Source organism: Artemia sp. Qi Xiang Cuo, chromosome 21, assembly GCF_049724085.1.
Source record: "Artemia sp. Qi Xiang Cuo chromosome 21, ASM4972408v1, whole genome shotgun sequence".
NCBI classification, from domain to species: domain Eukaryota; kingdom Metazoa; phylum Arthropoda; class Branchiopoda; order Anostraca; family Artemiidae; genus Artemia; species Artemia sp. Qi Xiang Cuo.
In genome coordinates this window covers 21,290,613-21,315,466 of record NC_142814.1, presented here as the reverse complement: position 1 = coordinate 21,315,466, position 24,854 = coordinate 21,290,613, and the positions used below count along the sequence as shown (strand labels likewise).

The 24,854-nt window shown below is 36.6% G+C and overlaps 1 protein-coding gene across 1 annotated transcript in view; it reads right to left on the bottom strand.

Moving 5' to 3' along the window:
• The window catches only part of Serinc (serine incorporator TMS1), a 57,154-nt gene extending 37,268 nt beyond the window's left edge, over positions 1–19,886 (bottom strand). Inside the window, exons 1-2 of the mRNA XM_089106988.1 lie at positions 19,796–19,886; positions 7,797–7,953 (exon numbers count right to left, since the gene is read on the bottom strand). Of these exons, the coding sequence (XP_088963114.1) occupies positions 7,797–7,832 (36 nt within the window). The 5' untranslated portion in view covers positions 7,833–7,953; positions 19,796–19,886. The remainder of the gene's footprint in view (positions 1–7,796; positions 7,954–19,795) is intronic.
• Positions 19,887–24,854: the final 4,968 nt, after the last annotated feature.

The following is a 24,854-nucleotide window of genomic DNA, read 5'->3' as shown; positions in this document are numbered from 1 at the left end:
CCTGTATGCTTTGTTTCTGGCAAGTTTCAATTGTAAATACATTCTAAGACCACACTGGCTATACATGACGTATGAAACCAAGAGAGGAAAGGATATAATAAATAAAAAATTAAATCAAACAGGTGAGAAAACGAGAATTTTGTAAGCCAGTGGCTAAATATGAGGACGAAGAGCAAGCAAATATTTCGACAAGGACCTCCGCCAAGTCGTCTTCAGTACTAAAAAAAAAAAAAAAAAAAAAAAAAAAAAAAAAAAAAAAAAAAAAATCTAGCCTTTCGAAATGAACCTAACAAGAGCAGAATAGATCTATCTATCTATTCTGCTAGATCTCTTCTAGTAGCTATAGATCTATCTATTCTGCTCTTGTTAGGTTCACATCGACAGGTTAGATTTTGTTTGTTTGTTTGTTTAGTTTTTTTTTTATGAGCACTGAGGACGAATTGGCGGAGGTCCTTGTCGAAAGATCTGCTTGTTCTTCGTCTTCATGGTTTGCCACTGGCTGAGAAAATCCTCGTTTTCTCACCTATTTGATTTTATTTTTGATTTATTATATTTTTTCTCTCTTGGTTTCATAGTTTCAATTGTACTGAACAGTAATGAAATTGGATTCTCATGCTCCATTTAGTATAATTCAAGAAAACCTTTAAATTATGCTGAACAAGAGGATTATCTCAAAATTTTGATCGGCTGTCATTGGGAAAAAAAGGTGCGTGAGAGGGGAGCTGGTTGCGCTCCAATCGCTTTTGACTCTTAAAAACGGCATTGGAACTTTTAATTTCCAATTTCTGGTGTGGTAAGGTACGGGTGTCACCACTTATTGGTGCAAAAAAATGGCGCTACACCACTTACTGGAGGAAAAAGCCCCCGCTGGCGCCAAATTTAATGGGATGCCCACACCGGTTCTGTATAGGGTTCTGTATAATGGGATACCACACCGGTTCTGAAAATATCGGGTTTGTTAGTACCAAGTTTACAATATACTTTGCCTAAAGGTTGGATAGCGTGATCGAGTGATCGAATGATCAAATTCGAAGGTAAAGTGAGCATCCGATCCGGATAACCACTAAAATTCTCTTACTCTCTCCTTGGAGGTAACGAACCCCCCTGTCAATACAGTATTGACGGTATCTCGTAACTTTGTTCCTACCCTGTCTTGGTTCCTTGAAAATTTGTACACAGTTGTAGAAAGTATCTTACTTGTAATTTTCAAAAGGTCACATATAAGAGAAAGAATAGGCTTCCCCAAACGGGGTATAAATGCAGACTAACTGAAAAAATCATTTTGTACAGCAACTCTTCATAGGGGTGGACCTTCGCTTGGGCCAGCCAATCCTTTGAATCCCCAAGCAAAATCCATTCTACTTTTTCTTAACTTTACCTTTCAATGGCTCAAAACAGGAATTCCAAAATATAATTTAGATCAAAGCCTACTTATTGCAAATGAATCTACCTTAGCAACCAGAATTCAATTTAGGATTGAAAATTATTTTATAGGCACATATAATTACAGAAAGGAAAATGAGTCATTTATCTGAAAAGAAAAGCAACAGGGGTGGAACCCCAATACCTCCCCCCGTAAGATAAATGACCACCCACGCGCCGCACAGGTCCACCCTTACAAATATAACGCTTAACTTTCAAATTGTCGAACTTTTCTATTGTCTATTCTCCCTTCTTTTTTACGTCTTTTCTACAGCGGACCGGTGGCTTATGACGTTACAACTATACAATCCCCTTGGTTTGTACTGTTTCCATTCCTTATTTCTGTCCAACCAATCAAAAATTTTTATTATACAGCTGTCTTCGCCAACCTTTCGATTTCAATGAATGAAGAACCCATGCGATTTGTGGAATTTAATCCTGCATAGCATGATTAAATAAAAAATTTCTCGCTCTCACCAAATTTATATTTGAGAGGAGCAGAGAATCAGTTTCTGGCACATTCGATGATAAACAACAAAAGTCCGAAGAACAATTGGGAAATCTTTTTGCAAGACAGTGGAGATAATTTAAATGAATATTTCGGCCCTATGTCCAAGGGCTGTCCTCAGCAAGAAAAAAATATATGAAAGAAAAAAGACTCACAACAACATGCGACCAATAAAACCAAAAAGTAAAAAAATTTTCAATTTTTTTCAAAATTGGTCGCATGTTGTTGTGAGTTTTTTTTCTATATATTTTTGTCTTGCTGAGGACGGCCCTTGGACATAGGGCCGAAATATTCATTCAAATTATCTCCACTGTCTTGCAAAAGATTTCCCTATTGTTCTTCGTACTTTTGTTGTTTGTTATAGAAAGGCAGTGTGGTCTTCGTCGCTACATTCGATGATGCCAGCCATCATGAAAAATTGGCTGTGCTAGCCTCACAATTTCCATCTGTGGAAACAACCCCACATCTCAATTAAACTGTAAATTGCCCCTTGGCATAATTCGAAATAATCTAAGGCCAAAAATACATAGGCCTCTGAATAAGATAAGAGTATAGGGAAATCAGCTAAAAGTTTGAGCGAATCACTAATCAGTTCACTCTGGGTTCCCTCCCTGGGATATTCAAATGAGGAATATTAGTTGATGCTACTCGAAGATGAAATTTGGATACATCTCCCACTGAATACAATTTGCCGGAAATAATTGTCGGTTCCCATGAAGAGTAAAAACTATGAATAGGGTTCCTGGCCAAAGGTTTGGGTGAAGTATGAAGTGACTGGGAGAGAGTATCCCCCAAGGACTCCAGATCAGAGAGGCAAAACCTCGGTAAAGGGGTCACAACTTGTCCGCCAGTTGTGCATTGAAGAAAAGGGCTATCTTTCGCGACTTCCCGCAGGGGATCTTCCCCAAAGGATTCCTCCGCCTCATAAAGGATCGACACATCTTTTGAGTTTATAGTACTAATCTCAGATTCCTTCCCAAGTTTTTCCAATCCAACCCGACAATCAACATCTCCAAACTTTTCCCCAACCCGTTGTAGGTCGTTCAACTCTATTTTGTGATCATCTTGTTTTATTCCCCTAGGTCTTGGACCTCTTTGTCCCTCCTATTATTTATGTTATCAAGGCACAGCCCATCCAACATTTTTTTGCCACTGCAGGCTGAATCTCCAAATTTTGTCTCTTTTTTGTATTTATTTGTTCTTTTTCACTTTTCTCAATTTTTTCCATGGCGTAAAATAATAAATCATCGTTAAATCTGATTTAGACTCCAGTGACCACCATCTTTGACTGCATTAGTTCATTGTAGCTTCCTTTAATATCTCTATTCTCCCTCTTTGTTTTCTTTACTTTTACAACAGAAACAAATATCTTGTTATCAAATGGGAACTGAATTCTGATATTTGATTTTTCTTATTTTACTAAAATTTCTCGAACTTTACGAGGAATAGCGCGTACAATAAATTTTGTCTCCTTTTTCTCTTGTACAATCAGTGTTTCATTTTGGCAAATTTTTTTCGGCGTCTCGCACTCGTTAAAAGTGTTCTCAAATTTTCCAATTTCTGAAAATTTTCCCGAAAAATCATTCTCGCGCGTCTTATTTTCAATATATGGTCTTTTTACTTCCGCATCCCATTTTTATGGATTATCAACATTTCGAAAACGCGTATCAAGTATTTCGTTTTTTCCGAAAGGGCGGCACAGCCTCCCAATTTTTTTTATGGGCCGGTCCACCTCCCTCCGTAGTCAACGAAGTTGTATATTTTTCCATCTTAGTGTAATTTTCCCACTGTTAAAGAAGTCGCTTTTAACGATAGGAGATTTCCGATATCCCCAAAGTCTCCTCTTACTAAAACATCCACTGCTAGCGTAAGTACTAAGCCTACTTTTATCGTTATTCTTTGGATTGTACCGTCGTTCCTTGCAAATTCTATTCTAAACCAAGGAGACGGGCAAGGGTGCTTGTCTCCATAATAACATAATGTTGTAATTTTTTTTATATGGTCTATCTCCGTTCTATTAATTAGGTTCTTTAATCAATTCTATTAATCAGTTCGCACAAAGTTTTGATCACTGCAAGAATCAATTGCCATTTCAACTAATTCCCCGTTCAATTTTCCGTATATTTTATGCGACTCTGCAAATGCGTAATTTTTTTCCTTACTATGGGTCATGGCCCAGGCTGTCGTTTTATGTGGTTTTTGGTCATGTTTACTGGGGCAGTTTCTTGCAAAATGCCCCGTAGTACCATAGTTATAGCAAGTTAATTCTCCTTGCGCTGTGTTATAGTGCCTGTTTTTGCTATACTCTCTATATTGAAATACGTCTGTGTCCTCAACTTCCTCTCTCTTTCGGTCCACCTATTTGCAATTTCCACCATTTCTTCACTTGTTTTTGGGTTCTTTTCTTTAAAATATATTTTTAGCTATCTGTGGGTAGTTTATAAAAGTGACTACATTGGTGTTTTTTTCTTTACTTCTTTCAATTATACCTTCCGGATTTTCTAACATTCTATAATTTTCTAGCCCAAGCATTTTAAACACAAAGTCTTTATTATGCAACCGAAATCTTTATAAGTTTCGTTGTCTCCTTTTCTTTCGCTTCTAAACCTTCTTTGAAAGTGCTCGGGGGAGAGTTGAAACTTTTCAAAAAAGGCTTGTTTTAGTCTTTTAAAATCTTTTGAGAAGTGCATTGGTAATGCTTTATATGCAATTTGTGCTTTGTAGTTAAGGAGGGGCTGTATTCTTGTCACCCAATTTTCTCTCGGCAATCCATTTAATTCCGCCGTTTTTTTCAAAGTGGTAGAGGCACAAATGTACATCTTTATTCTCTTTCATTGGTTGAAGGTTTACTGCCTGCATTACCTCTACTGTAGACGATTTCTGATGTTCCTGGGAATTTTTCCTTGCAATTATTTGCATTAGTTCTCTTCTATCCTCTCTATCTGCCTCTTCCTATCGTTCTCTGGCTATTCTATCAGCCTCCTCCTTTTGTTCTCTAGCTATTCTAATTTTCTATTCACTCTGCTCTCTGGCAATTCTCTCTTTCTCTCTTTCTTTTCTCTTTTTGTCTTTTTCTTTTCTATCTTCCTCCTCTTTTCGTTCTCTGGCTATTCTATCAGCCTCGTCCTTTTGTTCTCTGGCTATTCTATCTCTTTCTCTTTTTTTCTATCTTCTTCCATTAACTTTAATATATGGTGTGTCATATCCATTTAACTACTTTTTCGTGACCCCCTGCTGGAAAATGAGCTTCTACTACTCCTGCTACTCAGCCTACTATGATTTTCTCTGTCTTTATATCCTCTTAATTCATTTTCTGAGTCTGTTCGTTCTATGACTATATTTTCTCTTACCCGCAACTCCCCTACATTTTGCACCTCATCTGAATGGTGAGTTGGTTTTGTTTTACCCGTATTTTCATATAATGATTTTTCTTTGTTTTGAATATTTCCCCTTCACACGTGTCACAAATGTATATTTCACCCCATGAGTGATATATGGTTCTATCTGATGGTGTTTTTCTAAGGGTATTTCCAGCGGGAGTCGCATACAATTGCGATGCGTCTAAAAACGATTTTTGTTTTACCGCGGTAGTTTTTTTCGAATTCGTATCCTATTCTTCCAACTGTCCCTTTCCTGATCTTGTGTGAATTCTCAATTTGTCCGCCATTACTTCAAGGTTTACCTAACGTCTTCCGTCTACATGAAAATCCTTTTACCGATGTCTCTTTTTATCTTTTCGTGAAAAATTGTTGCATTCTACTTTGCCGATTTTACGTGGGCGGCGCAGCCTCCCTTGTCTCACAAGTTAATTATTCGCGAGCTATATAGATTCTTAAATTTTATTACTTATTATTATCTAACTAGGCACAGCCCAGATAAAAAAAATCCCTTTGCGATTTTTTTTATATGTAACCACAATAGGCCACTATGTAGGCTAACTCAACTTGTCTCTTCAGAAACGCGGAATTCTTTTACTATCAGGTTTACTGATAGGACCTTTCTTGCTGCCACCAGTGTTGGACCGGTAGGCCACGATGCCACCAGTGTTGGTGTGGTAAGGTATGGGTGTCACCACTTATTGGTGCAAAAAAATGGTGCTACACCACTTACTGGAGGGAAAAGCCCCCGAGAGCGCCAAATTATAATGGGATGCCCGCGTCTACCACACCGGTTCTGTAAATATTGGGTTTGGTAATACCCAATTTACAGTATACCCTGCCCTAGGGTTTGATAATATGATTAAGTAATCAAATGGCCAAATTCGAACGCCAAGTGTGCACCCAACTCGGGTCATCAGTAAAAATTTCCAACTATCTCCTTGGAGGTAATACACCTCCCTGTCAATATAATAATGATGGTATCTCGTAACTCTGTTCCTACCCTGTTTGGGTTCCTGGAAAATTAGTACACAGTTGTAGAAAATATCTTACTTGTAATCTTCAAAAGGTCACATATAACAAAAAGAATAGGCTTCCCCAAACGGGGTCTAAATGCAGACTAACTGAAAAATTCATTCTGTACAGCAACTCTTCATAGGGGTGGACCTTCGCTTGGCCCAGCCAATCCTCTCAAACCCCATTCAAAATCCATTCTACTTTTTCTTTACTTTACCTTTTAATGGCACAGAACAGGAAGTCCAAAATAGAATTTAGTTCAAAGCTTACTTATTGCGAAAGAATGTAACTTAGCAACCAGAATTCAACTTAGGATTAAAAATTATCTTATAGGCAAATATAATTACAAAAAAGAAAATGGGTCATTTATCTGAAAAGAAAAGAAACAGGGGTTGAGCCCCCACACCAATCAAATGAGCCCCTTCTGAAAATTCTACAACATGTTTTCCATATAAAGTGCCTTGGTGACAAAAAATGATAATTAATACAGTATGTCCACAACTCGACATTACTCTTTACTTAGGCAGCACTTTTGCGATGCCTATGATTTAAGGCAAAACACGGGTTTTCTCTCTCCTGGTTTCAGTCATGGAATCCAGGGCTATAACAAAATCACGAATTGGATGAGGTGGATAGATCTCTTGCCCATTTTCAGAGGCAGCACTACTTAAGCAAAAAGACATGGACCTTTTCTGTGATGATTAAAAAGAAGTCTGTTAAGGAAAAGTAAGGAGCCACATTAATACCTAAGATGAGCAGAAATAAAATCAATAATAATCCAAACTTAAAACGAACGTAAATTAAAATAAATAATCAAAGTCAAAGTTAAAATGAACTGAAATAACCACAAACAGGAGAAGGACTACAACCCCTTAGCCAGAGCATCATTTATGCTTTACTGAAAGAAGATAATATTTTACCTACTTTCTCTTTTATAATTGTAAAATTTCGGTATTTTCAATTTCTGTTCGTCTTGGTTTACATTTATTCAATGATAATAATTTCTGTTTGTTTTAATATTGTATTGTGACATCACTTTATTTATGCTAGTCTTAGACTTTAATATGACTCTTTACTTTCCTTTTAAAAAACCTGTTTCTAAAAATATTTACTTAATTTGCAGAAAATCCCAAATAAAGAGTGGCTTCAAGGGACAAGAAGCCTTGCCGTGTGAGACTAATGAATCAGACATGACAGGGCTTGAGCCACATTCTTTTGTGTTTTTCTTTTTTAATTTTGTTTTGAAAAATTTTGTTTAATATCCAACCTAACAATACTTACAATTTTGGATGTGAATTTTTGAACGTGACAATACATAATCTTGAACCCTTGATGAACAATAATTTCAATTAAGTCACAATTAAGTCAGTTCAAGTCTTATCTGCAGATGCCTACTCTATACTAGTTGATAATAAAAAAAAAACTCTCAAAGAAAATAGTAATATAAGAAAACAAAAGAAGACTCAACTAACCTGTGCTGCACTAAATATTCCAAGTACAGCCCCCATTTAGCCAATGAGTATGTGTTGCTTTTTTTCTTATTTGACTTCCTAAAATATCAATTGCTCTTCCCTTTTTTACCTCTATTATTGTGTCCTCGACTAAAGTTTTCTAACAAGCAACCTGGAACTAAAAACCAAAATGTTATTATATGCTAGCCTAATCAGGATCCAAACAGATAGGCTTTGATAAGATATGTGCAGCAGAAAAGGGAACTTTTGATAACTTGAAAAGTTTGGTGAACTTTGAAGAAAACCTAAATTTGGCATAGAACCAAGCTCAAATTTGGGAAACCATCTTACCAAGGGTATGAAAAGTATATTTCTTAGGTAAGCTAAAGCATTTGCACAGTGAAAAACTGCAGAATGGATTACTGACTCAATTTGTGAGACGAAGACATAATCCCTGTATTCTATGAATTTTTTAAAATTACCATAGACCTAAAGTAACTATTCATAAGTGTTTTACCTGAGTTACAAAAGGATAAAGATCCTCCAGAGCCATTGCTGGCGCATAGTGCGTCGAATCGACGTTTCAGTAGCTGGTTCTTTTATAGAGAAAAGTAGCAAGCTTGTCACCTAACCTTGCTGCAGTGGTGATTGAAACCCAAGTTACAAGAGATTTAAAATTTACAGTGCAATTTGTAGGCCAATTGAGTTCTTTTTAATAGTTTTAATACCAGCACTTTCAAATTTTAGTGTGTATTGCATCATAACTGAGAATGTATCTCTTCAAGGTATCCCAATGAAACTTCATGATTGACATATTCTGATTGGGATCTTTAGACATTATTGTCAAGGATCCCCTCTAATGTCCAAAAAATAATGGGCTTAACCAAAATTGGGAAAAAAGAAGTAATACCAATGACATGGATTCCACCATCAAAACCAAATAAAATCATGATCTAAAACATCCCAAATCAAACAGCTGAATAAGATTTAAAGGATGCATTGATGAACAGAAAAGGTAAAACTATCCTAGTGACAAGCATACTTTACTCTAAAGAGAATGTTCCTATTTGGCTAGCCAAAGGCATTTGAGCATTACAAGGAAAAGCCACTTCAATGCACCAAATGCCTCAAACTTTGCAATGCGTCCCAGTTCTTCAAGGAAGAAGCTGAACTCTGTAAAAGATGCCTCAGAAAACAGATACATACAACAGCAACCTTATAAGAAAATCGAAATATATTTTCTTGTGATTATTATCGCTTCTAATCAGCAGTTGTACCAAACCTATCCTGCTCAAGTCATCCTCAGGGCTATACTGTGGTGTTTATCCTCCCCATAGTATAGTGCAGACGGTTTGATATTATCTATTTTCCCTTCTTGTTGTAGTGTTATAATTGTGTTTAAAGCTTTTTCCAATTGGCAATGTTTAGAAGTCCTCCAAAACAAAAATCCCCCCAGATCCCAAATCAAATTCCATAGTGAAAGATACCCATCCTGGCTGGTCAAGTACATTATCTGAAAGTTCCAATGATAGCTCCAATTCGGAGAATAGGACAATGATAACTGTAGGTCCTAATGCAACCATAAATGATGATAATGGGTTTCAAGAGGTCCCCTCTAGAAGCTCTAAAAAAAGGAAAAAAATCTCCCCAATTAAAAGCATTTCCCCTCTCCCTGCCCAAGATCCTCCCTCCAAAAACTTAGGAATTTACATTAAAATTACTCCCACTACCCTCTTTGAAATAAAAATGATCACTGAAATAAGAGTTGCAATTTTTAAATTGCTAAAATCAATGTTCTCTCTTAACATTAACCGTGATGGATCTTTGCTAATAGCTGTAGAAGATCAGAAATCAGCAGATACAATAATTAACCTAAAATCCCTTCTGAATACCCCAATTATTGCATCTAATTGGAACCCAAAACAATCACCAACAAAAATTGTAGTTTATAATGTTCCCTCAGAGGTATCTACTCAGGAGTTAAAAGAAGGCCTCTCAGATAGGGCTGGAAACACAATCCCAGTTGAGGAAGTTACTCAACTTGGAAAACCTAACTCTAATGGCCTAAAAACTAGTAGATCCTTCTTATTCACACTGAAGGATAAAATTGATATCCCAGAAAAATTATTCCTATTTGGGCAAATCAAACCACATTAGGAATACAAACCTAAGCCTATTCAGTGTCAGAAGTGTTTCAAACTGGGACACACAACAAACAAATGCAATGAAATTCTCCAAGAGTGTAGTAATTGTAAATCTTTCCATCCTAAAGAGCTGACAACTTGCAACAACACTCAGCCTACATGCATCAGTTGCAAAGGCCCACATGAATCTACAAATAAATCATTATGCCCTGCATACAAGAAAAGAGCTCTAACACTCCAAATATCAACTGAGAAGGCCATTCCATACCCCTTTGCAGCAATGGAAGCAAATGCTGCCCAACAATACCAAATAATGCCTGTAATGAAACCAACCAAAACCCCCAAGTCAAATGCCCCCAATGCATCAAGCACCCCTTATAAAACACCATCTTCTAAGCCCCCTAGCTCAAATCCCTGTCAGAAGGAATCACCAAGCCAACAAGCCTCCTTGTCCGGTGAGATGAGGTCAGCCTGGCCCCCCACCCAAGAAGAAACAAACCAGAAATACTACCAGGAATCAATCCCTTAACCAACAAACAGGATGCACAACCAAAAATGCAATCCCCAAATATATGCTTATTGATTCTGAACTGTAATGCAGTTCAGACCATGAACATACATCAAATACAGAAAACAAAAATTATTGCAGAATTGGTAAAAATCTACCTCCCAGATGATATGCTCATTCAAGCAAAAAAGATCTTGCTTTAATTTTAACAAAGCTGAACATTGATACACAGTCATATGAAGAATAAATCAACAACACAACATATATCAATACTCCAATGGAATGTAAGATCACTCACTGAAAATAAGCTAAATGAACGAATATTATTTATGAATAATAATTCCATTAATTTTGCTTGTCTCCAGGAAACTCATTTAACCCAAAATCAACAAATTAAGTCTCCGGGATATACTATCCTGAGAAAGGATAGCTCTTCAGAGAGAAAAGGAGGTGGGGTAGCTTTATTAGTTAATAATAATATAAAATTTTGTGGCATCAATTTTCCAGATTTTGCAAATGATGTTGATGTTATTGGTATCAGTGTTTGACTGAATAATTTAAAAACCTACATAATAAGCTTTTATAACCCTAATGGCCAAACTACAGATGCCAAGGATTTCTTTAATTATATAAATAATTCTAATATGTTAAAAAATATCATTATTTGTGGTGATTTCAATGCCCACAGCCTTTTGTGGGGGAATAAACCAGCAAATAAAGCTGGTAAATTCATTGAGCATATGACTTTAAATAATAATGAATTAGCTGTTGCTACCCCTCCAAACCTGAACACATATTTCAACCCCAAAAGTGGCAGATTCTCCATAATTGACCTACAAATTGTGTCATTAAATTTTTTGAACAAAATTTACATAAATAAAATTGATAGTCTATGTACTGACCACTTTGCTATAGTTTGCTCTCTAAATTAACCTGCTGAAACTTTATCTCATACATCCAAATATATCAACACTAAAGCAGATTGGTCTATTTTCCAAAATAAGCTAAATGATGAAATTACAAGTTTCACCCAAAGTTCATGCATTTCTAACACAACAGTTGACACACATGCTGAAGCCTTGACATCTTTACTAATAAATGCAGCTAATCATGCTATCCCCAAGACAACACCTAAGAAAACAGTCCCTAAACAAATTCCTAAAGCATGGTGGACAAATGAGTGCCTAAATAAATGGAGGATAAAAAAGGCAGCTAGGACAGAATTCATAAGAAAACCATCACCTACTACATATTTAAAAAAAATTACAAGCAGAATCTAATCTAAAAAGGACTATAATAGATGCTAAATATAAATACAGGAATAATTTTACAAATAATCTCTCCAGAGAAACGCATGAGCCAATTATACATAAAGTCATAAGCCATATCTGTGGGAAAAAGACTTCCCCAACCCACTCCTGTGTGTGCTTATACATAATAATACCCATTATGACAATGATAATGGAAAAGCTAACCTATTTGCAACTCTTTTTGTTAATAAGCTAACATCAAAGCAAACTGTCCACAATTCCTATGAACCCAAGTTACCAACCACGCCCAGGATCCGAGTACATAACCAATCCATTTTCAATCCAGGAATTGAATAATGTAATACATCATATTAGGACCAAAACTAGCAGCAGCTATGACAATATACACCCTACATGGATAAAGAATCTCACACCTTCATACGAACAAGAACTGCTAAATTGTTATAATCACGCTTGGGCATCTTCTAGGTTCTCCAATATATTGAAATGTTCGTCCCTCCTACCAATCCTAAAGAAAAATAAACCAAAAGATACCCCTGAGTCTTATAGGCCCATAATGATTACACCTGTGATGGGGAAAATAATGGAGAAAAAATGATTTATCACAGACTCCTCTGGATTGTTAAAAAAAATAATATGATCCCACACACTCAAACTGGATTCAGGAAATACCACTCTTCAACAGATATTTTCATTTTGCTCACAAATGCAATAAATGAATCTTTCTCAAAAAATAATATCCTAGTGGCAGCTTTCCTAGATTTTGAAGGGGCATATGACAATGTGAACCACCAAATCCTTTTAAATAAACTTGCAAACCTTGGAGTACCCCTAAGCTAGTATCTTTTATTAAATCCTTCATAGAAGTGCGAAGTTTCATTGTTTGTGTTGGTTCAGCCTCTTCACCCGAAAAGACAATATCCAAAGGCCTACCTCAGGGAGCAGTCCTCAGTTGCCTCCTATTTGCCCTATATCTCTGGGACATGAACCTACCCCACACAAATCTTCAATATGCTGATGATCTGGTGCTATGGTCATCTGGCAACACCTTTCAGATAGCACAGTCAAATCTGCAAAAGTCACTTTTCCAGTTTGAAAAATTCTCTCAACATTCAGATTTACCTATTGCACCCACCAAAGTCAAAAATAATCCAATTTCACCGGAAGCGAAACCATGTTAATGCAAAACTAACTCTAAATAAAACAACTATTCCAGAAGATAATTATATTTATTACCTAGGTCTCATGCTTGACCAAAAACTTAATTTCCACCTCCACATTTCAAACACAATAAAAAAATGCTATAAAAAAGCAAATATACTAAAAAGACTTCTTTCTACACCCTGGGGTTGTAAGGAGAAAACCTTACTCCAGTTTTATAAATCAGATATAAGACCCCATATTGACTATGGGCTCATCGTCTATGGTGCATGTGCAAAGACCCAGATGCAAAAATTGAAAGAATACAAAACGATATAATACGTCTCATATTTGGTCTTAGGAAAACCACAAGCACCAAGTTTCTGCTTATGGAGAGTGGATTAACAACAATAAGGGAGAGACTTAGCTTTCTCTTGATAAAAAATCTTAAAAAAATTGAATTAAATAGCTCACACTCATTGCATAATTGGTTAAGAAATCCAGCCATGTATAGATGTATTGCAGATGAGTATGCCAATACTCAAGAGAAGTTCCCTGTACCAGCAAAGTCTATTGCACCTACTTTCTCCCAATCCCCTCCATGGAATTGATCATTTCCCATAATAAATACTGAATTTTCAAATTGGAATAAAGATTTGACCCCCATTGCTTTTGTCCAGAAAAAATTTGCAGAACTTAATACAATTACCTATAAAAATCATTTCCAAATATTTGTTGATGGGTCAAAAATGAATGAAAAGGTTGCAATTGGTGTTTTCCTTCCTCACCTGAAAATTTCAATGGGAGAGAGATTATTTAATAATTTATCTATAATGTCTGCTGAGTTAAATGCCATAATTATGGCATTAGAACACCTTAAGCAAAACCAACCTTTGATTGCAAATTCGAATAATATTATCATCTATTCCGACTCTTTATCAAGCCTTGAGTTGCTGGCCTCAGCTCCTCAATATAAGTTGGACATTGACACTTATCATTGTCTCAGTATTACTGATAATCTTGCTTCAAGTGGCATAAAAACTTATTTTAAGTATATTCCTAGCCACTCTGGCATAAGTGGTAATCATCAGGTTGATGAAATAGCAAAAAATGCTATAAATATTGACCAGCCAAGTGGAAGACCAATCCCAATTAGAGATATTTACCGATGGAGGCTATCAGATATTAATTTTAATAAGATTAATCCTATCCTTTCCCCCTTTCCCAATAAGTATCTTCCTAAAATTTATCATAGAATTCGTTCTGGAACAAATGGACTAAATTTCATTGAATTGTCATATAAGCTTTCTAATTCAAGTGGTTCAATTCCCCTGTCCCCTCTTTGCAGGCATTGTAATATGAATAATGAAACAAGTGACCATTGCCTATTTGAATGTAATATGCTGACGTCTGCACAACATACCTTGCTTTGTAAACTGTTAAAATACTTCAAACACCACAAAATCCCACTATCAGCCAAGAGCCTAGCCAACTATACCTGCACACAGAGCATAGAAATCGACATCTATCAACTTATATTTGAACTCCTAGAGTCAGAAAGATCTGCTGAAAGATATCTGAATATATCTAATAAATATGAGGCAATCAAGCCAGTAGCTCTGTAGCCCACAGAGTGAAGCAAAAGGAAAAGGGCTAAATAGTTTTACTGAAAAGCCCGCCTGCTGTTAAATAGAAGAAGAAGAAGAAGCCCACAGCACAACAATCTGCACTTCAGAAATCAAGTGTGCCCATTGCCAATGCAACCACGGACCAGACAATAAATGAGTGTTTCCCAAATACAAGTAGCATATATAGGTGGTAAACACAGCTAAAGAAATAAACTTCCAATCCCCTTTATTGCCTTCTGGGATTCCAAGTCCAACCTCTAACCCCCTCAAAAGCCAGAACAAAAATTAAAAGCCCCCAGGCCTACACCCAAGTGTCTCCAGCACACCACTAAACTCCATAGCAACCAAGCATCATGAAAAGCCTATATAAAAAACAAAAGGCATATTGCTCCCACCATTTAAGTCATTAAGACCAACACAATTACCTAGAATCACACCAACCAGAGCAGGACTTAAACTAGTTGATAAGGAGATGGTCAAAAACATTACAAGAATACTTGAATCAAAGTTGATTAAATACACCCTAACTGTAAAGTCAATGTCCCACCTGAATATACTGCTACATTTTAAAATGTCAATCATGAACAAGCTAGCATATATGAATTTTGAAGAAGATGTTGATAGGAGGCCAATGTTGACCAAACAGCTGTACTAAAAACACATCAAGCACTATACAGCACCTCATAAAATGAATAGAAATGACACAAAGCCTGCACCTAATCAGAGCTGGAAAACTGACAAGGCCATGGATACAAGATTGCCTATACTTTGCCTGAGGGGAGAAAAACTTGAAATTAAAAGAATTGTCAAGCAATAGCTATGGAACCACAAAGCATGACTTGACAGATTCCAAGTTGAGATTGATGAGGCATTTAACAGTTCTAGAAGATGTCAACAATTCAGATTCATTGGATAGCCTTTATTTTTAACTGTGCTCATTTCTGCCCTCAGTGTCAAAGTCTTTTCAGATAGTCGGTACATCTGATATGGCTTCCCTCTTTAAATCTTCAAGAAATTGTCAAAGAATCTCTTCCATAGGTTCTTTTGAAAAGATATGAGCAAGTATGCTCAAGGAAGGTGCAGACCCATCATTCAGCCCATGAGACAAATTCCCCTTGAGTCTTCAGTTCAAGCTCAAGGAAATACTAGATTCCATGGAGAGCTTTGGAGTCATTGAGAAGTTAAACCCTAGAACTGGTTAGATAAACTCAGCTGTGGTTGTCAAGAAACTAGATAGAACCTTGAGAATCTGCATAAATCCACACAATCTCAACAAAGCTATAAATAGAGCTCATCATCCTACACCAACTTATGAAGAAGCTGTTCAAAAGCATGTGGGTGCTAAGTACTTCTCCAAGCTAGATGCCCATACAGGCTATTAGATGTCTTGATGATAAGTCTTCTAATCTCGAAAAATTCTTAATTCTGTATAGGCAATCCAAATTCAAATATATGGCCTTTGGATCAAAGTCAGCACAAGACAAGTTCCAGCTCCATGTGGAAGAGGCCTTCAACCTCATTCTCAGTAATTTTGGAGGACATGATAATCTCTAGTGTATCTAAAAGAATCATGCTGAGTACCTTCGAAAACCATTTTAAGAGCTAGAGAAAAGGGAGTCAAGCTTAACCAAGATAACTGTATCTTCAAATAGACTTTGAGACCTTACCTTGGACACATTGTTTCAAAAAAAGAAACCCAAGAAAAATCCAGACCCCAAGAATATCTGAGCAGTAAAGGAATTGCCATTACCTAAATCTCTGGAAGAATTACAAACAGTCCTTGGAATATTGAACTGCCTTTCATGATAACAGTAAATTCCAAATCTCTTAAGCTTCTTAGGACCTTAGCTAAGCAGAGGCAATTAAACTGAATGGATGAACACAAAGCCAAACTTATGAAAATTTAAGAGTTAGTCACAACAACAATTTCACTCTCTGGTCCTGTGAAGAGTCAGATAGAGATCCAAGCTGATGCTTCCAAATTGTGACTTGGTGTTGTCCTTCAAGAGAATAAAACTGTTTAATTGATATCAAAATTGATGAATGAAACAGAGCAGAGATATTTGCAAACCAAAAAGGAGCTTTATGCTATTGTCTTTGGGTGTAACCATTTTCATCAATATCTCTATGGCTGCCACTTCCAGGCTGCCATTGACCATAAACTGAGCAACAAATTCTCTCTTTAAGTATTTACTTCAAAAACCCAGGTCACAAACCTGAAATAATGCAATCATAAACAAAAGCATAAGCAATACAAAGCAAAACACAAATACACAGCAATGCAAGCAAATATTCATGTCTGAATCAATGCATATCTTCTAATCTGCTCTTGGTATTTTTTGGGTATACTTCAGTAAGTAGAACCAGATTGTAATCTTTATTATAAATTATACTTTTGAGTTCATTTATTTTGTTAGTAAGTTGATCTATGTTGGTTAATAGAATGCAAGCAAATAGTCATGTCTGAATATTACATCTTCCTTCCTTTTGAAACAGCTTGTTCTAGTTCTGCCACCATGTAACAAATTTTCTCTTTAAGCATTTACTTCAAAAGCAGAGGTCACAAACCTGACATAATGTAATCATAAACAAAAGAATATCACCAACACATAATACAAGCAAACCAATGTATGCTAAGAAGTAGACATACTTTTAGAATCAGAATTTCATCACAAATCCAAATATAATATTCATTTTTGTTAGAAATGAACTCCCCCCCAACCCCTTAGGTCTAATTATAAACTCTGAAATGTATATATGGATAAGGATAGCTGTGCTGCCTGTAGTATCAACCTTGATGATGTGACAAATACAAATAACTGTAATAATTGTGGAAGATGGCTGTGTGCAACCTGTCTTAAGCTAAATGCTGAGGAATATGCCCTACTTAATAAAATGATGTCCAAAACATTTTGCTAATGGTTATGCATCCTATATAAAGTTAACCCAACTGACACTCAAGCTAATCCAGTTGCTGCTACTGTGGATGATGTCACCAAAATTGTCACAAATGTAATCTTGACCTTACAAACAAGTCTATCCCAACAAATGAGGAAATTACCTGAGGGACTGAACAGCAACATAAAAGCAATTAAAGTTAAAGTTTAGTGTCACTGAAGTTAAACAAATTGTTTATGATACTGCAAAGACAGAAACAAACACCCTCAGAATTTGTGCAATGAAATGAACAGAGAGCAGTGGAAAAATAACCTAGTTCTTTATGGCATTCCTATGACTATTTATGACAACACATATGTTCAAAACTATTTACAGTCCCAGTATGACCTGCCTTTTGCTCAAATACCACTTTTCTTTGGCATTCCTAAAAAATAGAGATGGGTTTTTGGACCACCCCTATTTTACCACAGCATGATCAATGGGAGGGTAGTAACAAGCAATTAAAGAGAAAAACTTATGTTTAATATTTGTGATTTATAGAATAAATATCAAGCAATAAAAGTTACATTTTTAGAATCAGAAGAAAATCAAGTTTCTGTTAGTATATGAATAAAAGAAACACTAAAAGGATATCTGTCAAAATAGGACAATTGGTATTTCCAAAAAAAAGGTCCTTATAGGTAAGACAATAAACTAATGATTTCATGGATTTGATCTTAAAAAAATTTAATAATAACCATATTGATGCATAGTTTAGATTTATAGCTATTCATTGATATATTCCACTTTGGTATCAAGGTGTTGGGTTTTTAGCTTTGGTAAAATTCTACATTAGCTACTTTTGGCTATCTTATTAAGGGGTTGTGTTAGGAAAATGAAACTTTCAGGGATGGGTCTACAGGCTAAAGTATGTCCCAGGAAGGTATTTTGAAGTACCTACCTCCACTCCTTCTCTCTCTAGAGGATCCTGACCTTTGATGACCTTTAAAAATCTATGTGTTATGAAAGTGGAATCTTGCAAAATAAATCTTCTGCTTAAATGAAGTACAACAAAATTTATTTCAGCTTCACAACATTGCCCAATTCCAATTTATAAGGTTTTAAAGATACAATTACATTTATTAAATTTTGGAAAGAAACAACATTGATATGCTTAAAATTCTACTCAAATGACTGGAATTTCATTTTCAGAACTAAAGCCATAGAAAAAGAAACTGATAACTGAAAATTAAGGTAAAATGTTGTTTTATCAAAATTTCAATAGGTATAGACCTGTCATATAGGCAAATTTCAGGACCCTCTGGAGACAGAAGGAGTAGAGGTAGGTACTTCAAAATACCTTCCTGGGACATACTTTAGCCTGTAGACCCATCCCTGAAAGTTCCAGCTTCCTAACTAATTTTCAGAACTAAAGCCATAAAAAAAGAAACTGATAACTGAAAATTAAGGTAAAATGTTGTTTTATCAAAATTTCAATAGGTAATAGACCTGTCATATAGGCAAATTTCAGGACCCTCTGGAGGGAGAAGCAGTAGAGGTAGGTACTTAAACATAGCCTACCTTCCTGGGACATACTTTAGCCTGTAGACCCATCCCTGAAAGTTCCAGCTTCCTAACTTGGTCAATATTTACCAAATCATATTATTGAGTTAGGATTAAAGTGAATACACCATTCAATGCCTTTTTTTATGCTGATTATGAATATAATAATCATTTCTATCAGAAATGAATTTCAGCCCCCCCCCCCCTATATATGCCAATTCAGGGTGAATATTTCTACATTAGGGGGGGGGACAAATTTTGTTTCTGATGTAAATTGGAGGTAGGCTAAGTATGAACCTTACCCTGACCCCCCTAATGTTAAAATATATACCCTGAATTGGCATATATACGGGGGGGGGCTAAAATTCATTGACAATAAAAATGCTTATTATATTTGTAATCAGCATAAAAAAAGGCCTCAAATGGTGCATTCACTTTATTCCTAACTCAATAATATGATTTGGTATATATTTACTACCTAACCCCTTTCCAGGACAGCTAAAAGTAGCTAAAGTAGAATTTTACCTTTTACCTTAGTTTTACATAATTTTCTCAATTGGATACTGGTTTTTTACTCTATAGCCTATTCAGAAAGAGCATAAAAATTGGCATCTAGGCCTAGTGGTATGTTCCCTTTATTTGTAAGTCAATAATATGAACAGCGAAATATTTACCACCTATTTGAAAGCTAGGCCTGTCTCATTAGTGAGTTGACTGGAAAATTAACAACTAGCCTAGGTGTGTGATCCTACTTTTGGTGTGATGCCCACATTGTTTTTACCCTTTTTATAAATAGGTTAAATTGTTCAATTTGGTCTAGCCTATTATGGCACCCTTGTCACATTGGACAACCCCCTCTCTCCAAGATTTTGCTCTATTAATACCCTACATTGAATTCACAGCTTATCCAGGGTCTACAATCCTAGAATGAATTCAACTTCTTCTTAAAATAAAATCTTTCATCTTAGAGAGGAGTGCCGTCTCAACATTTACATTTTACTTGATTTCAGCAAAAAGTTTATTAGGAACACTCCCAAATACATAGTTTGGGGTTCGCATCCCAAAAGGCATAGTTACTGGACCTTTCAACTATGTCGAAAAAAATGCTTTCTCAAAATTTTGATTGGATGTGCTTGGAGAATTGGTGGGCATATGGGTGCGGGAGTTATCTGGTTGCCCTCGAATGACTTTTGACTCTTGTATTTGTATTGGATTAACGACGCTTCTTGACAACTAAGGTCCTTGCCACACCCTGCAGAGTGTGGCTAAAGTCGGATTTGGTCTCTGGGTCCCGTAACACCCAAGCTGAGGTCAAACCCACTGTGCCAACACAGGAACAATTTTGACTCTTAAAAGGTCACTAGAACTTTTAATTTCCAATCGAATGAGTTTTTTTTCGAAGTTTCTATGACAACTGTTTCTGTACAAAGTGCCATGGCATAAAAGAAACAATACATTGTACATTAGTACTAGAGGTAGTAGCAGTAGTAGCGTGCAAATATTGCTTTTTGGTCAATCGATCATCCCCCTTATCATTTCCTGACAGTTCCAAATTAATATATTCAGTAATTCCGAGTTATGCCCTTTTGGCAACCCGTATGCACATAAAATTTTTTGATATAGTCCAACACTGCCTTCAATAGTCTCCGAAAGGTTCACTTAAATGCCCTTCGTCTTTTCGGATTGGACACTAAAGGTCAAACATGCCCATCTTTCTCAATAACAAAAATCAGATGTTGGCACAATGTATTATTATTTTTTTTTTTTTTTTGACCAGAGCACTTCGTATCGAAAGATTTCTCGTAGAAACTTCAAAAAGGGATGTGGGCACAATGTATTATTATTATTGTTATTATTTTTTGTTTAGACTAGGGTACTTCGTATCGAAGGAGTTCTCGTAGAAACTTAAAAAAGGGATCATTCGATTGTAAATTGAAAGGGCTAGTGCCCTTTTAAATAGTCAAAAGTGATTGGAGGGTAACTAAACCCCCCACCACGCCCACCATTTCCTCAAACACATCCAATCAAAATTTTGAGGTAGCCATTTTGAAAGGTCCGGAAATTATATATTTGAGGATGGCAACCCCCCTACAGCCCTCAGGCTCAGGGTAAAGGTTGAAAGTTATGCCCTGGGGGCTTATAAGGTTTATATGGAAAGGGTGATCGTATAAATTTCGGAAGGGCTTATTGGATTGCTAATCAGAAGTGTTAGTGCCCTTTTTGAGATTCAGAGTGATGGAAGGGTGGACCCCCCCCCCCCCCCCACACACCTCGTATTTTCTAGAAATACTTCTGATAGAAATTTTGAGATGGCAATTTGTTCTCATAGAAACTTCAAAAAGACCTCATTCGATTGGAAATTGAAAGGGCTAGTACCCTTTTTCATAGTCGAAAGTGATTGGATGGCAACTAACCCCTCCCCCCAGGCCCACCATTTCCCCAAACACATCCAATAAAAAGTTTTAGATAGCTATTTTGTTTAAAGTAATTGAATGGTCCAGAAATTGTGTATTTGATGAAGACAACCCCCCCCCCCCACACACACACACAGTTCTCAGGGCCACAGTTCTAAGTTATGCCCTGGGGCTTTTAAGGTATACATGGGCGCCCATAGGCTGGATTTTAGGGGGGTTTATCTGGTCTAATCGGCACTTCCAGTGCTGTATAATTGAAACCTCAAGACAAAATATCATAGGCAGCGCGATAGCGCTACCTAAGTAAAGAGTGATGTTGGCACAAAATATTGTTTTGCGTTTTAGACCAGGGCACTTCTTATAGAAAAAAATGTCATAGGAACTTCAAAAAGAGCTCATGGAGGGCAACCAGCACCCCCACGTCAATCACTTCCCCAAACACATCCAATCAAAATTTTGAGATGGCTATTTTGTTCAGCATAGTTTAAAGGTTCGGAAATTATGGCTTTGAGGATGACAACTCACCCACTCCCCTAACCCTCAGAGCAAGGGTTGTAAGTTATGCCCTGGGGGATATAAGTTTTTTTTTATAGAAAGGGTGGTCGTATAGACCTCCACCCCCTAGCCACCCCCTCCCCCGGTACACCAGTCATTTCCCAAAACACATTCAATCAACATTTTTTAGGTCGCCATTTTGTTCGGTGTAGTTGAAAGGTCCAGAAATTATGTCTTTGGGGATACCCCCCCCCACATATAGCCCTCAGGGCAAGGATTGTAAGTTACGCCCTGGGGGAATATAAGGTTTTTATAGAAATAGTGGTCGTATAAACTTCAAAGACGGCTCATTGGATTGGTTATCAGAAGTTATAATGCTCTTTTTAAGAGTTAAAGTGATCAGAAGGCAAATACCCCCCCCACACACCACACACACACACACACACACACTACACATCGTATTTTCCCGAAACGTATCTGATAGAAATTTTACGATTGTCATTTGTTTCGTTAAAACTTCGAAAAGGGCTCAGTCGGTTGGTAATTGAAAGGGCTAGTGCCCTCTTTAATAGTCAAAAGGGATTGGAGGGCAACCATCACCCCCCCCCCCCCCCACGCCCATCACTTCCCCAAACACTGTCAGTCCAAATTTCGAGATAGTTATTTTGTTTGACGTAGTTTTAAAGTCCAGAAATTATGTCTTTGAGGATGAGAAACCCCTCACAGTCATCAGGGCAAGGGTTGTAAGGTATGCCCCGATGGCATTTAAGGTTTTTAAGGAAACGGTACTCGTATAAACTTCAGAGGGGGCTCATTGGATTGGAAATTGGAAGTTGAAGAGCCATTTCTAAGAGTCAAATTTATCGGAGGGCACCTATACCCCCCCCACGTCAAATTTTCCTCAAATGCATCCGATAGAAATTTTAAGATAGACATTTGTTCAAAAATAGTCCAAAAATCTCATAACACGGTCTTTGGGGCTGACACAACCCCCCAGAGTATAGGAGTAAGGGTTTTAAGTTATGCCCAAGGGGGATGTAAGGTTTTTACGAAGAGGTGGTCTTGTGAACTTTAGGGAAGGCTCATTTGATTGTAAATGCGTAGTTTTAATTCCATCTTCAGAGTCAAACGTGATGGAGAGAAAATAGTCCCCCCCCCTTTCCCCAAACACGTTCGATCGAAATTGTGAGATAGCCATTTTGTAGCCAACAGTCCAAAGAAAATATAACAATGTCTTCGGTAATCAAATATAAGAAATGTTCAGGCGGGCGTTGAACTGAATCAAAACAAACTATGAGCATGTGGACTTTCAAAAAAGTGACAAAGCAATATCTCAAGAGCAACTTATATTATTAAGTTAGATCTTTAAGAGTAAGTTGTGGGGGATTTTGAACTAGTCAGAAGGCACTATGTGTATACTTTTAGTACTACAACTACAGTTACTGTAACTAATGGCACTAAGAGTATTAAGGTGAAACTTTTCAGAAGCGTTTAGGGGGAGTTCCAATTAAAGGAACAAACTGTATGCATGCAGGTTTTCAAAAAGGCATATAAGCAATATCATAGGCATCACCACACAATAATAGCTAGAAATATCTTTGAAACATTTAAAAAAGCTAATTCGATTCAAAATTAAAAGTTGTAGGGTCCTTTCTGAGAGTAAAAAGAGATTGGAGGGCATTCAGCCCGTCTCTCAAGTCTATTTATTTCCCAAACCCATCTAGTCAAAATTTTGAAACAACTATTTTGTTCAGCATAGTAGAACGGTCCAGCAACTATGTCTTTAGGGATATTGGGCATGTCAAACCCCCACAATTATGCAATTGGCCCGTTATGCTATAAGAGATAATATAATATTTATTGCAAAAAGTCCGTGGGGCATAGCAACACAGAATACAGTCTACAAACAAAGCTCAGAAAAAAAAAATACAACTCTAAATAACTAAAATCAAAAAAGAAAGAAGAACAACTAAATGACAAAAAAGAAACACACGAAGGTTCAACATCTTAACCAACAAACACTAATCATAATAAAATTCAAATCCTAAAAACCGTAACAATCTATCCCCTCAAACATGATTCCCTATGTTTAATTCCTAAACGAAGAAACTTACACAACTGTCTAATAGCACATGCGTTCCTTTCAGACATCCGCTCAATTAACCAGCATTCACTCCCAAACACTCGTCCAAAACATTCATTCCGGAACTCAGATAGCTCTTCACACTCGGATACAAAATGAAATAAATTCTCATTCGCACATCCGCACATTGGGCAAAAATAAGGGCCAGCCGCCAGCCCAAACTTTCCCAAAAATTTCCGTCTCTCGCTGAAATTCAAACAATCCCCTCTTATCAACAGACAAATTCTTCAAACCCTCTTTATTCAACACAAATTTAAAATAAACCTCCTCCCCCCAACAGTCGGGAGTAAAGCCTCAAAGACATAGATTGGTCCTTGTGTGCTTGCCACTATTGGATTTCTTGGTCATTTAGGGTTTGCTGAACTTACCTCCATAATGACACGGTTTCACCCATAGGGCCTTTTTCCTTCATTCCACATCTCCAAAAGGCCACGAAGGTTCAGTATTTTCTTGACCTGATTTGGCCATAAATCGCGTCTACCGTCCTTCAAGCTCTCTAAATAAGCTGACTTAAGAGTAACTAAATGCTACTTTAAAACAAAATCAAATAGCATTGTGTTTGCGGTTGCCAATACGACACTTCAGCAACATACCGAGAACGACTGGGGGTATTAAGTTGAAGCTTTAGGGGCTACTACTATTTCTACTTCTGCTCTTACATTTTAAATAAATAGATTGTAAGTGTATCTAGGTTGTCAAAGAGCATAGATAAAATCTTTTGGGAATGATATTAAGTTTTATTTCCAAATGAACTTGAGGAGGTATAAAATAAAATTAAAAAATACTATTTGTGTCAGGATTTAAAATTGTTGAAAAAGTTTCTCCTAACATACAAATAGCAAGCCAAAATATGGATTCTAATAGAAAAAAAAAACCGAAGATATAAAATATTTTTT